Source organism: Onychomys torridus, chromosome 13 (genome assembly GCF_903995425.1).
Source record: "Onychomys torridus chromosome 13, mOncTor1.1, whole genome shotgun sequence".
Lineage (NCBI taxonomy): Eukaryota > Metazoa > Chordata > Mammalia > Rodentia > Cricetidae > Onychomys > Onychomys torridus.
This window is the reverse complement of record NC_050455.1, coordinates 31,337,830-31,350,024: the sequence shown is the minus strand read 5'-3', so window position 1 is coordinate 31,350,024 and position 12,195 is coordinate 31,337,830. Positions and strand designations below refer to the sequence as shown.

The following is a 12,195-nucleotide window of genomic DNA, read 5'->3' as shown; positions in this document are numbered from 1 at the left end:
GTACAACTTACACGGAATGTAAAAATGCTTCCCCTTAGCTGAGGCAAAAGGAAAACTAATTTGCTGTAGAATACTGTTAGAAGACTCAGAATGTGGCTCTAATGATAATGAAGACACTGAAAACCATGTGGGTTTAGAGTGACTGTGAACTGTTTCCTGAACACAGCTGAAGGAGAGTATTCCACAAGAACTCATTGTCACTGTGCATTTGTCACTGGTGTTTGAGCCCAGAGCCTTGTGCTTGCTAGGCCTGTTGATCACGAAGTCAAAGATTAGCAGACATCTGTTTTATGTGTATCTCTAAATGCTCATGTATACATTTTCGTCAGTCAGAAACACTTTTGAATCTTTTGACGTGGACAGTAGGTCCACACCTCAGAGTCAGATTCAGGAGTCCGCAGTGTGTTACGTTACTAAACTGTTCTGCTTATGTAACTTCTCAAATGATAAACTTCGGCGCTTCTGTTGTTTAGGTGGAAGGCTTTCTTTCATGCTGCTTTTCCTCTTTCTTATGTGGCGGAGAGATGTCAGATTCTGATATAGAAAGTGACACACACAAACTGTAAAGAACAATGCCACGAAACAGCTAAGATGATGAATGTTGATAACATTGTACATTTCACTTAATGTTTGTAAGGAAAACAATCAAGTTGTACAGATCATTTCATATTAAGTGGAGAAGCCAGTTTGCTCTTAATGAGATGAGGTGGTGATTGATTTCAGCCATATTAAATGCTGCCAATGACTTTTGTTTCCCTCTCTGTTTAGCTAGAACATATAGAAGTCAAGTTTGCCTCTGAAGCTGAAGATAAAGTCAGGGAAGAATGTTGTCCTGGGAAGCCGCTTAATGTTTTCAGAACAGAAGTAAGTTGAAGAAGCCGTGTTGAATCAGTGTTCTAGGCCTAGACAAGAGTAACATCATCATTCATAGGTGAAAGGAGTTCAATAGGAAGGGTTAAAACACTTGGGTGTTCTGTTGCTCTGGCTTGTGCAGTACTGGTTATGCCTTATGGTAGTGTTATTTATTATTTGTAGTTTTAAAAACTAAAGTAAGATGCTCTGGACCATTTATCTCTATCTATCTATCTATCTATCTATCATCTATCTATCTATCTATCTATCTATCTATCTATCTATCTATCTATCTTTGATTTTTCGAGGCAGGGTTTCTCTGTGTAGCCCTGGCTGTCCTTGAACTCACTCTTTAGACCAGGCTGGCCTCGAACTCACAGAGAGCCACCTGCCTCTGCCTCCTGAGCACTAGGATTAAAGACATGTGTTGCCACCACCCAGCTTTGAACCTGGTTTTTACTGAAAACAAAACAAAACAAAAAAACAAAAACAAGCTAGCTGTGGGTAAGACTTTTAAACCAAGACAAAACTTTCAAATGTCTTATTCTGACTATCTGTTATGCAAAGCTTTTTGCTTTTTGGTATAAACCAGGCAGGTTCATCATCTTAGTTAATGCTGGAGTTGCCTCCTACTTCTTATTTTTTGGTCATTATTGGTAGAAATATAAAGGTCTTACAGATTCTATTTAGTCTCCAAGAATCCATTCAGATTTGGACTACAATCATGATTCCATAGAAAATCCTAAGAAGACTTAGACATGTTGTTATTTGGACCATATTTAATTGAAAACTGGTTTATTTTGAAAGAGTAAGGTAATCATATTCATAGAGACCTGAGTTTATCACACCTTAATTTTGTGATAATTCTTTCATTGACTCATGGTGTGGCTTGCAGAAGTGCAATCATTTGGGCCACAGAAGTGAATAAATGAAGCAGTGTGTTTTATACAGCTTTAATATTCCCTGTGTGGATATTGAAGTCATGTCTACAAAGTGCTTCTTCCAGTGCCTGACCTGTAGTAGAGAAGTTGAACAAGTCATAGTAGTTGTGGGAAGAGAAAATGCTGCTGTTGTTAAGTCTGTCACAGTGTTGATACGTACAGTTGTTCCAAGACATCTAGGTGTAAACATGAACTTACACAGTTTTTCTTTCATGTGACGTGCTCATGATTTTATGCAGAATTAGAAATATCTCTAGTGGGTATTGAAAATGTAGTAGAGGGGCTGGGCATGGTGGTGCACGCCTTTAATCCCAGCACTCAGGAGGCAGAGGCAGGAGGATCTCTGTGAGTTTGAAGCCAGCCTGGTCTACAGAGCGAGTTCCAGGACAGCCAGTGATACACAGAGAAAACCAAAAAAAAAAAAAAAAAAAAAGAAAAAGAAGAAATATAGTAGAGATTGCCCTTATTTTTGGCAGTGTTCAAGTTTGATGTGTCATAACTTATATTTTTACTCTCCTAGCCTGGTGTGTCAATTTTCCTAGTAAATCCCCAGCCATCCAATGGCCACTTCTCAACCAAAATCGATGTCAGGCAAGGAGACAGCTGTGAGTCCATAATCAGACGCTTAATGAAAATGGACCGAGGAATCAAAGGTAAAATAGTTTCCTTGAAGCCCCCACTTAGCAGAGGCTTGTGTATTTATGAGTTATAAGCAGAAGGGACGGTGTTACACAGCTGTGGGAAGAGCTAGGTCCCACACTGGGGACCTAGATTCTTTTGGTCTTGTTTGGGGTTAGGTAGTTTGGTAACTTTGTGCTGTTTAAGTACCGAGACAATTCTCTTTTCTTTCAATGTCATGAGTGCTCTGGATTGGATATTTTTCCAGTATCCTATGTCGTTCCAATAAGTGATTTATGTTTCTTAGAGGTAATTAAAATTAGAAACATATGCCCTTAGTATTCTAGACTAAGTTATCCAGCTGGGTCTCTTCCTAGGGAAAGAGGAGAAATAGAATGAGTTTTGATTGTCTTTAATCTTTTTACAATTACAGTGTAAGTAGTATTGTTATTCCCCTGTATCGATAGTAAAGTGGAAGTTCACAAAGTAACTTGCTAAGTTTGTTCAGCTGGGAAATCACAAGCCTAGAATTCAAACTGTTGTACTCCAAAGTTTCTATTTTTTTTTTAATACACTGTTTTTCCAGGCAAAATACATAAGTAATCTCAATTTCTGATCTAGACTCGAGTATATGTTCTGTGATTTAAATTCTATATAAACACACTCTCTCCTCTCCTGCAGGTCTTACTATACAGCCCTGGCCGGCCTGAAACTTGCTATGTAGACCAGGTTTCCTGAAACTCAGAGAGATGTGCCTGCTTCTGCCTTCTGAGTGCTGTGGCTTCCCCTTTCAGTACCAAATGTTTTAGTTTTCTTATTGCTGTGAAAAAGTACCTGATAAGAAGCAACCTAAGAGAGGAAAGATTGGTTCTGACTCCCAGTTTGAGGGTGTAGTGCATGGTGGCAAAGGCCTGGCAGTGAGACTAGCCCTTGGCTGTTGCCACAGGATCTTGAAGTGCTGGCCACAGTATATTTACTGTTAGGAAGCAGGTGGGAGAGCAATGGTGCTCAGCAGTCTTTCCTCTTTTCCCCTTCTGAGTCAGTCTGGACCCGAGTTAATGCCCTTACATATCTAGATCTGTGCTTCCTTGATTCTTAAGGCAGTCAAGTTAGTGAAGATTAACCATCACTACAGCCAGGTCGTGGACTGAGCATGAGAGAGAGGCAGGTTAGTGTGTCTCTAGTGCTTTTCTTCAGGATTATAAAGACTGATTGATGTTAATGTCCATCTTTTAGATGATATCTATCTCTCCCTCTCTTCCCATCTCTTCTCCCTCACTTTGTGTGTGTATGTTTTCAGACAGGTTCTTTCCATGAAGCCCTAGGTGACTTGAAACTTGCTATGTAGACCAGGCTGGCTTTGAACTTGTGACAGTTCTGCCTCTGCCTCCTAACTGCTGGAATTACAGGTGTGTGCCCCCAGGATTGGTCTTCTTCTCATTTAATTTTATGTATTTATATTATATCCTTTTCTTTCTTTCTTTCTTTCTTTCTTTCTTTCTTTCTTTCTTTCTTTCTTTCTTTCTGTCTGTCTCTCTCTCTCCCCCCTCCTTCCCTTCCTCCCTCCCTTTCTTCTCCTTCTCCTTCTCCTTCTCCTTCTCCTTCTCCTTCTCCTTCTCCTTCTCCTTCTCCTTCTCCTTCTTCTTCTTCTTCTTCTCTCTCTCTCTCTCTCTCTCTCTCTCTCTCTCTCTCTCTCTCTCTCTCTGTATTGTATATACAGTGTTTCTGCCTGCACACCACAAGATGGTATCAGATCCCATTATAGATGGTTGCTGGGAATTAAACTCAGGATCTCTGGAAGAACAGCCAGTGCTCTTAACCTCTGAGCCATCTGTAGTCCCTCATTTCTTTGCAGTGCTAGGTGTTAAGTCCAGGTTCTTGTACATGCTAGGCAAGGGGTCTCCCATTGAGTTATCTCTCATTTTTAATGATGTTTACTTATTATGTGTGTGTATATATACACACATACATGTAGGTCAGAGGCCAGCTTGTCAGACTTTGTGGTCATCAGGCTTGTGCAAACACCTATACCTGCTGAGCCATCTTGCTGGCCCTCTTTTCTTTTTGATAGTAATCAAAATGGATTAGTTTGGGTTTGGTATTACATATCTATATCCCCAGCATTTGGGAGGCTGAAGTAGGATAATCAAAAGTTTGAGGCCAGTCTGGAAACCAACCTAGGATATACAGTGAGAGCTTGTCTCAGAAAAAAGAACTAGCCTACTTTCTTTCAATCAGTATAAAAGTTTCTTTAACAGTTGTTGTGATTAGGAAGGGCATTTCTTCCACTTTTACATGGATTCTAAGGATTAAGCTCAGGTGGTCAGGTTGGGCAGCAGGAGTTTTACCCACAGTGCCATCTGACCAGCCCACCATAAAAATTTCCTAACAGTATTTATAAGTCCCAACAGTAACCCGACTTAGGGAACTGGATTGAGTGGTCATATCCTGTTAAAATAGAAGAGTTGAGTTCACTTTCACATATGTTTCTGTTGCTGCTGTGGTTGGTTGTTTCCTGCACTTTGGATGTCTGCTGAGAGTCTGCCTTGAGATGTGTGTAAGAACAAATGTTGATCTAGGTTTGAGGATGCCTTAGAGCACTGTTGATTAGGAGCTGTATGGAGTGAAAGGGTGGAAACTAGGCTCTTGAAACACTTGTTTGTAATTGAGGGAGAAACTACTGAGTCCATAAGAAAAGTGAAGATTGAGTCCAGGCCACAGGAGAGGTGAGCTCTCCAGCTGTGGTGATCATGGGCATATTTATGGAGAAAATGCTGACTAGTTGGGCACTGTGAGCGCAAGGGAAGTGTTAGGAGGAAGAGAGTGCCCACTGTGTTCCACCATACATATATTTAGCCACAGTAAAGGATTTTATTTTATGAAAATGGTTTGTTGTAGGTGGGCGGTGGTGGCACATGCCTTTAATCCCAGCACTTGGGAGGCAGAGTCAGGTGGATCTCTGTGAGTTCGAGGCCAGCCTGGTCTACAGAGCGAGATCCAGGACAGGCACCAAAACTACACAGAGAAACCCTGTCTCAGAAAACAAACAAACAAAAAAAAGTTTTGTAGTTATAGTAAGTTATTTATAAACATACTGTGTAGCTCAGCTGGCCTTGGGCTTCCAAACCTGTTGAGGGTTAGGATTTTAAGTGTGGCTCATCATGCTTGCTGCTGGAGTCATTTTCAGGTCATTGAGTGTGTTCATGTTGTTCATCCACTTAACTTTTCATATTCCCACCCAAAGCCCTGTGTCTAGTAACCTGCTGCCTCTTCCTGTTTCCTTCTAGTCCCTTGTGGTCACTCTTCACCTTCCCGCCTGTTCTAGGTACTTCACAGAAGTAGGATTATGTATCTATACTTTATTTTAAAGAGTAGATACGTTCTATTAGTAAGCTTTTTTTTCTTTTCTTACTCTGCTATCCAGCCCTGACCTAATGTAAGCGGTTTTCCTGCCCGCCTCCTGAGTGGCTGGAGCTACAGGCATGCGCCGCTTCACCCAGTAGTACTTTTCCTTTCTTGTTAAGCATTTTTTTTTAAAGATTTATTTATTTATTATGTACACAGAAGAGGGCACCAGATCTCATTACAGATGGTTGTGAGCCACCATGTGGGTGCTGGGGATTGAACTCAGGACCTCTGGAAGAGCAGTCGGTGTTCTTAACCTCTGAGCCATCTCTACAGCCCTCTTGTTAAGCTTTTTCACTAAACAAAATGTCTCCCATGGGTTGGTGTGGGGAGCTAGCTCAGTCTGTAGAGTGCTTGCTCTGCAGATGGGAGGCATGAGTTTGGGTCCCCAGCACCTATATTCAAAACAAAACAAAAACCAGCCAGATGCAGTGACATGTGTCTGTAACCCCAAAGCTAAGGGATGTGTGGAGACAGATGGAGTTCAGATAGCCAGCCAATCCAGCTGAAACAGCAAGCTCCAGTTCTTACAAACACTGTTTTCCAAGATTCATTGATGTTCTTAAAGATTTGTTTTTATTTTATGTGTGCATGTATATGCGTGAGTATATATATATGTATGTGCACCATATGAGTGCAGGCGTCCATGGAGGCCAGAAAGAGTGTCAGATTTCCTGTAACTGGGTGATACATTGTGCTTTGATCTTGAAAGGGGGAAGTCTTTTGCCTCTCCCCTTGGCATCCTATAAAAAGCTCATAAGAATAAAGGATGGGGCGACTGGGTATTGACCCAGGGCCCTCCTTAAATATCCTGTCTTTCTCCTCATTGCTATCTTTCTATCTAAAATTTCCTCATTCTTCTCTCCTCCACCCAAGAACCCTTAGAAAGGGGGGAGCAGATTGGAGGTGGACTCCAGTAGACTCCCACAGTGGGACCAAGGTCATCAGCTTGGCAACAAGTGCCTTAGCGCACTGAGGCATCTCACTGTCCCTGATTTAACACTTCACAGTGCAGAAACACATCCTCTAGTATACCAGAACCTCATAATAAGGACCCACAGGTCCCCACAAATACTTGTTCTCTTTAAAAGCCACTCTAATGTCTTTCAGGGCTACAAGTTCTTCCTATTACAAAATCTGCTTAAGACTGAACAAAAGCAATATAAATATGAAGAGGCTTCTTAGATATTCATACTTTCAAATTTTCAAGTCCTGCTTATTTGTTCTAAAGGTATATCTACCATTCTATGCTATTCCACTAAGGAAACATAATAAATGCCTATATGAGCTAGAAAGATGGCTCAGTGGTTAAGAAACTTGCTGCTCTTGCAGAAGACCTAGGTTCAGTTTCCAGACAGGGTTTCTCTGTATAGCTCTGACTATCCTGGAACTCGCTGTGTAGACCAGGCTAGCCTTAAATTCAGATTCATCTGCCTCTGCTTCCTGAGTGCTGAGATTAAAGGTGTGCACCACCACTGCCTGGCAATTTTTTTTTTTTAAGATGTTAAGTCAACTTCCATTTAAAGGTCCTCAGAACACTGCCTGGGTTCCTCAGAATTGTGCTGGCATTGCTTTCTACTTGTTTTTCCTCACGGAGCCTCTGGTACAGTTTTTCTGTCTTTACTCATACAAGCTGTGAATAATTTCATACAGTGTTTTAAATTTGGAAAATGGATAGATGCATTAGCAAAGTTTGAAATTGGTATTTGTGTGAGAATCCATAGAAGAGATCTAACCTTGATACTTTCCATAGACCTTCGGGTTGCTTTGATATGTATGGGGGCCGAGCATATTGAGTATGTAAGATAGAGAAACCGTTCAATTCAGTAACACACTTCATTGTCTGTCCGCTGCACCAGCCAGCGAGCAGTCCAATTAGTGCCAATTGTATTCAGGGTGATTATGATCTAGGGCCAGAAGGAACTAGACTCCAACCATCACTTCACTCCACAGAGGCCACTGAGCAACTTTTGATGATAATGACTTTAAATCACTCACACCTATGCCACATATGAACTAATAACTTGGAGGTGAGAGGCTCCATTTCATGTTATCAGTCCCTAGGGGCTTTCAATCGCTTTTATCTTTTCTGTAAGTGCCTTAAATTTTGTGAGGTTGCAGACTTAAATTTCAACATTCTCAGTGATGACAGAGATCTAGGATAAGAATAGATAGGAAGGCCACTACGAAAGCCCTATGAATTTATTGGCAGTAATGAACTACATGGCAAAACATCAAAGCAAATGTGTTTTGTCACTTAGAAGGCTGATTGAGTGTTAAGGTTTCTTTGAAATAGTTCGAATTAGAATTGGTTGAAATGACGAGGGAAGACTGTTAGATAGCAAGCTGCAGTGAATGTGTAAAATCTGCTGGCAGAGCTTGTTACTGCTTCTATAGCAAAATACTTGGTGCCGCTGATGTCCAGGTGAGATTGCAATAGCCGTTACAGTGAATTGTGTTTGCCCAAATAAGATGCAGGCTTGGGGAGGACTCGCTGCCTCTCTCCTTCCTATATTAGGTTCAGGGCTTGTGCTTTGTTGGTTTCTGCAGAGACTCTGAACACTCCCAGGCAGGGTTGGCTTTTATGGCAGATGCAGGTAATTGCTCTGTAAGCCCTGAGAGCTCTTCTCTAAACTTGCAGCCTTTCAGTCTGTTTCCCAGAGAGAAGAGAATGCCTGGAAGACTTGTACTCTGGGTATGGCTGCCAGCTGCATTAATGTCTTCTTTGATCTCTTATCCCTTACAAAGCTCAGCTTTGTCCTCTTGAGACACCATGAGGGAATGTAGCTCACAGACCACCCAGTGATCTGTTTTAGAAAAGCTTGAAAATAATGTAGGAAATGTCTTGTGGGGGAGGAGGGGAAGCATAACTGGCCACACTATGCTTGGAACGGCATAGATCTAGAACGAGCATTTGTGACAGAATTGTTTGATGTTGAGAAGTCTCAGAATTGGTTAAATAAAAATATTTTAACCAGATTATTGAATCATAAATTTATTCATAGGGCAAGTACTTGTTTGGTTTTGGGTTGCTGTTTTGTTTTTTGTTTGTTTGTGTGTTTGTGTGTGTTTGTTTGTGTGTTTATTTGTGTGTGTTTGTGTGTTTGTTTTTGGTCAGGAGCCATTTCACCAGCTTGTACAATAGTAGACCAGATGCAGGTCAGATTGGAGCTCATCTCAAAGTTGTGCCTCCTTCTGCTCCTCTTCCTCTTCTTGATTCTCACCAGCTTGTGCTGCAAACACTTATCTCTTAAGCAAAAGAAGAAATAGCTAGTACTGTTTCTCACAGTGAATTCTCCAGAAATAGCTCAAAAAAGGTCCTTTGACCAGCTGAGTGTATTCAGGAGCACCAAAGGTTTGTTGAAGCATGTAAAGAGGATTCAAACCATAGGCTGGCACTTTAAACAAAACAAAACATTGCTTTCCCCCCCCCCCCCTCTTAGTTTGGTGTTCTGGATGTGTTACATTCTGGATATGTTACACAGATTCTCTGACTGTTTGGATTCAGGTGTGAAGCTGGAAGGGGATGAGTTTACTAGATGCTAGCTTGGCTCCTGAGCCTGGGTCTGATGGCAGTGCTTGTGTTTGGCTATTACAACTGGATTGTGTCAATCAGTGACTATGCAGATGCTCATGTTGGTGATCTCTTCTGTTATAGATCTTTCCAAAGTGAAACTGATGAGGTTTGATGATCCTCTGCTGGGGCCTCGACGAGTTCCAGTCCTAGGAAGAGAGCACAGTGAGAAGACACTCATTTCTGAAAACGCTGTTTTCCATGTGGACCTAGTGAGCAAAGAAGTTCACCTCACTGAGAATGGGCTACGCACGGATATTGGTGACACGATGGTCTATCTGGTTCACTGAGCTCATGCAAATTGGAGATTTAATATGGTTGCTAAGGTACTTCTGCCCCAGGAATCTCAAGCTAGGTCTACATAGACTTCATTTCTAACTGCTGGATTCTGTATGTAATCATAATTATACCAGTTCACCTTTGATTTCTAAAATAAACTTGCATTTTTTTCACCTTTGGGCCTCCAAGAGAAATGGTTTCTGCCACATTATTTATTTATTTTTAATTTCAGTTTCCTAGGAGTTTTTAATCTTTACACAAAGGTGTTAGGCTGCTTCCATTTTTGTCTGTTTTTCATGTTTCAGACAGGGTCTCACTGTAGCCCAGGCTGGCCCTAGAGCTCATGATCCTCTTGACTCAATCTCCTGAATGCTGGGATTAGAAGCATGTCCCATTGTGCCCTGTTGTTGGTGTGTCCCTTTTATGAAGTGTGGTTTTACTGTTTATGCAGCTTAAGGAGCATCACAGCTCTATATAATATCATATATCTACTTAAGGAGTTAGCTAAAATGCTTAGATGCTGGGCAGTGGTGGTTCACACCTTTAATCCCAGCACTCGGAAGGAAGAGGCAGATGGATCTCTGTGTTCGAGGACAGCCTGGTCTACAGAGTGAGTTCCAGGACAGCTAGGGCTACACAGAGAAACCCTGTCTTGAAACAAAAAGGAAGGGAGGAAGGAAGGAAGGATGGAAGGAAGGAAAGGAAAGGAAGGAAAGAAAAGAAAAAGACAATAGTGAGTGAGCTCACTCCATTACTTTTATGAGTGTGGTGTGAGCATGTGCATAGTAGATGTGCATTTATGTGTGCAGAACTCTATGTACATGCTCATGTGCCAGACAGAGGAGGACCTTGGGTGTTCTGCTGTGTCATTCTCTGCTTTATTCCCAAGAGACATGGTTTGCCACTGAACCTAAGCTACACTGGCAGTTATGGAGCCCAAGCAAATATTTTTGCTTTTCAATTTACTGTTATTATTGTGTGTATGTGTGTGGTGTGGTGTGTGTGTGTGTGTCGGGGGGTATTTGTACCACAGTGGGAACATGGAGATTAAGGGACAACTTTGTATATTGGTATTCTCTTTCTACCTTCACATGGGCTTCAGGGATTGAACTTGGGTCTCCTGCCGCTTGCTGGCCAGATGCCCAGGTTTTTTAAATGTTTTTATGGCAATTTGAATTCCAATCCTTATACTTACTAGTAAGTACTCTCACCCACTGAGTTACCGCTTCAGCCTCTAGTTCTGCCTTGTGTGTGTCACTGTCCAGGTTCAGGGACACTATCAATAGCCTGTAACTTATTTCATCTCTAGTAAGTTTTAGTATTTTTTTTTCCTCCTAGATATAAGGAGTTAGCAAAGTTTAGTCTAACTAGCTTTAAAGATTATACTACTTATAAACTTTTTATTTTATTGGAAAGTATTACATTTGTTCATCTGTCTTCATATAATGAAAAGATGTAAGGCACTGACAAACAGAGGAGAAAAGTATTTTCACTTTTGAAGGGTTCCGTATGGGAAAAGGCCAGTTTTGATAGTCCCAAAGAACCTGAAGGCTGAGGTCAGGTGACTGTTGCTGGGAATCCAGTGCAGATCATGTATTATGGCAGGCAGTGTGGCTTTGAAGTCACTTAGCGAGGCTAGATTCCACTTCCATTTGCATGTTGGGTATCTAGGCAAGTCCTCAGCTCCAGTTAAAATGAAATTGATGGTAAGCCTTGCTGCCTTACTGTCAGTGGGTTTGGCTGATCTGCGAAAACTACATGTACAATGTCCGGCAGATAGGAAGCCTTGGCCAGATGCTGCTAGTGAGTGAGCGCTTCTTAGGAGGGTGTAGGCTTTGTGTCCTTTGTGTTGGTCCTTGAGGCCACCTTTTATTTTGTTCTTGTGCGAGGGAACCATGGCAACTGTTTTCCTTCAGGTTTGTCTGCTTTAGAGCTATCAGTTCAACACAACTATTGATGAAGAATCTTCCAAGTTATTGATTTTTACTCTTTAGTTCTTTTTCTTTCTGTCTGTCTTTAGAACATCTTTCTTGGCTATAGTCAGCGTTATATTCAAGTATATTTTTGAATTCTTTTTTTATCGTTGGTTTCTTGAATTATTGTTTGTTTTTTTGAGACAGGGTCTCTCTATGTCTCCCAGGCTGGCCTGGAACTCGAATCCACCTGCCTCTGCCTTTCCTTTGCTGGGATTAAAGGCGTGTACCACCACACCTGGCCCAATTATTTTTTATGTGCTTTTTTGTTTTGTTTTGAGACAGGGTTTCTCTGTGTAGCCCTGGCTGTCCTGTAACTTTGCTAGCCTCAAACTCACAGAGATCCGCCTGCCTCTACCTCCTGAGTTCTGGGATTAAAGACGGACACCATCATGCCCAGCCCTATATGTGGTTTTAATCAGACCATTTGTTATTCTTTTCTGTCCAGTTTCATGGTTTTCTTAAAAAAAAAAAAAAAAAAAAAAAGATTTGTTCTGTTTTTAGTTAAGTGTATGTGTGTGCCTTGAGTGTGTGTTTATGCACGTGAGTGAAT

The 12,195-nt window shown here is 41.4% G+C and overlaps 1 protein-coding gene across 1 annotated transcript in view; it reads left to right on the top strand.

Moving 5' to 3' along the window:
* The window catches only part of Lars1 (leucyl-tRNA synthetase 1), a 44,117-nt gene extending 34,258 nt beyond the window's left edge, over nucleotides 1-9,859 (top strand). Inside the window, exons 16-18 of the mRNA XM_036205218.1 lie at nucleotides 769-864; nucleotides 2,314-2,446; nucleotides 9,475-9,859. Of these exons, the coding sequence (XP_036061111.1) occupies nucleotides 769-864; nucleotides 2,314-2,446; nucleotides 9,475-9,680 (435 nt within the window). The 3' untranslated portion in view covers nucleotides 9,681-9,859. The remainder of the gene's footprint in view (nucleotides 1-768; nucleotides 865-2,313; nucleotides 2,447-9,474) is intronic.
* The last annotated feature ends 2,336 nt before the right edge of the window (nucleotides 9,860-12,195 follow it).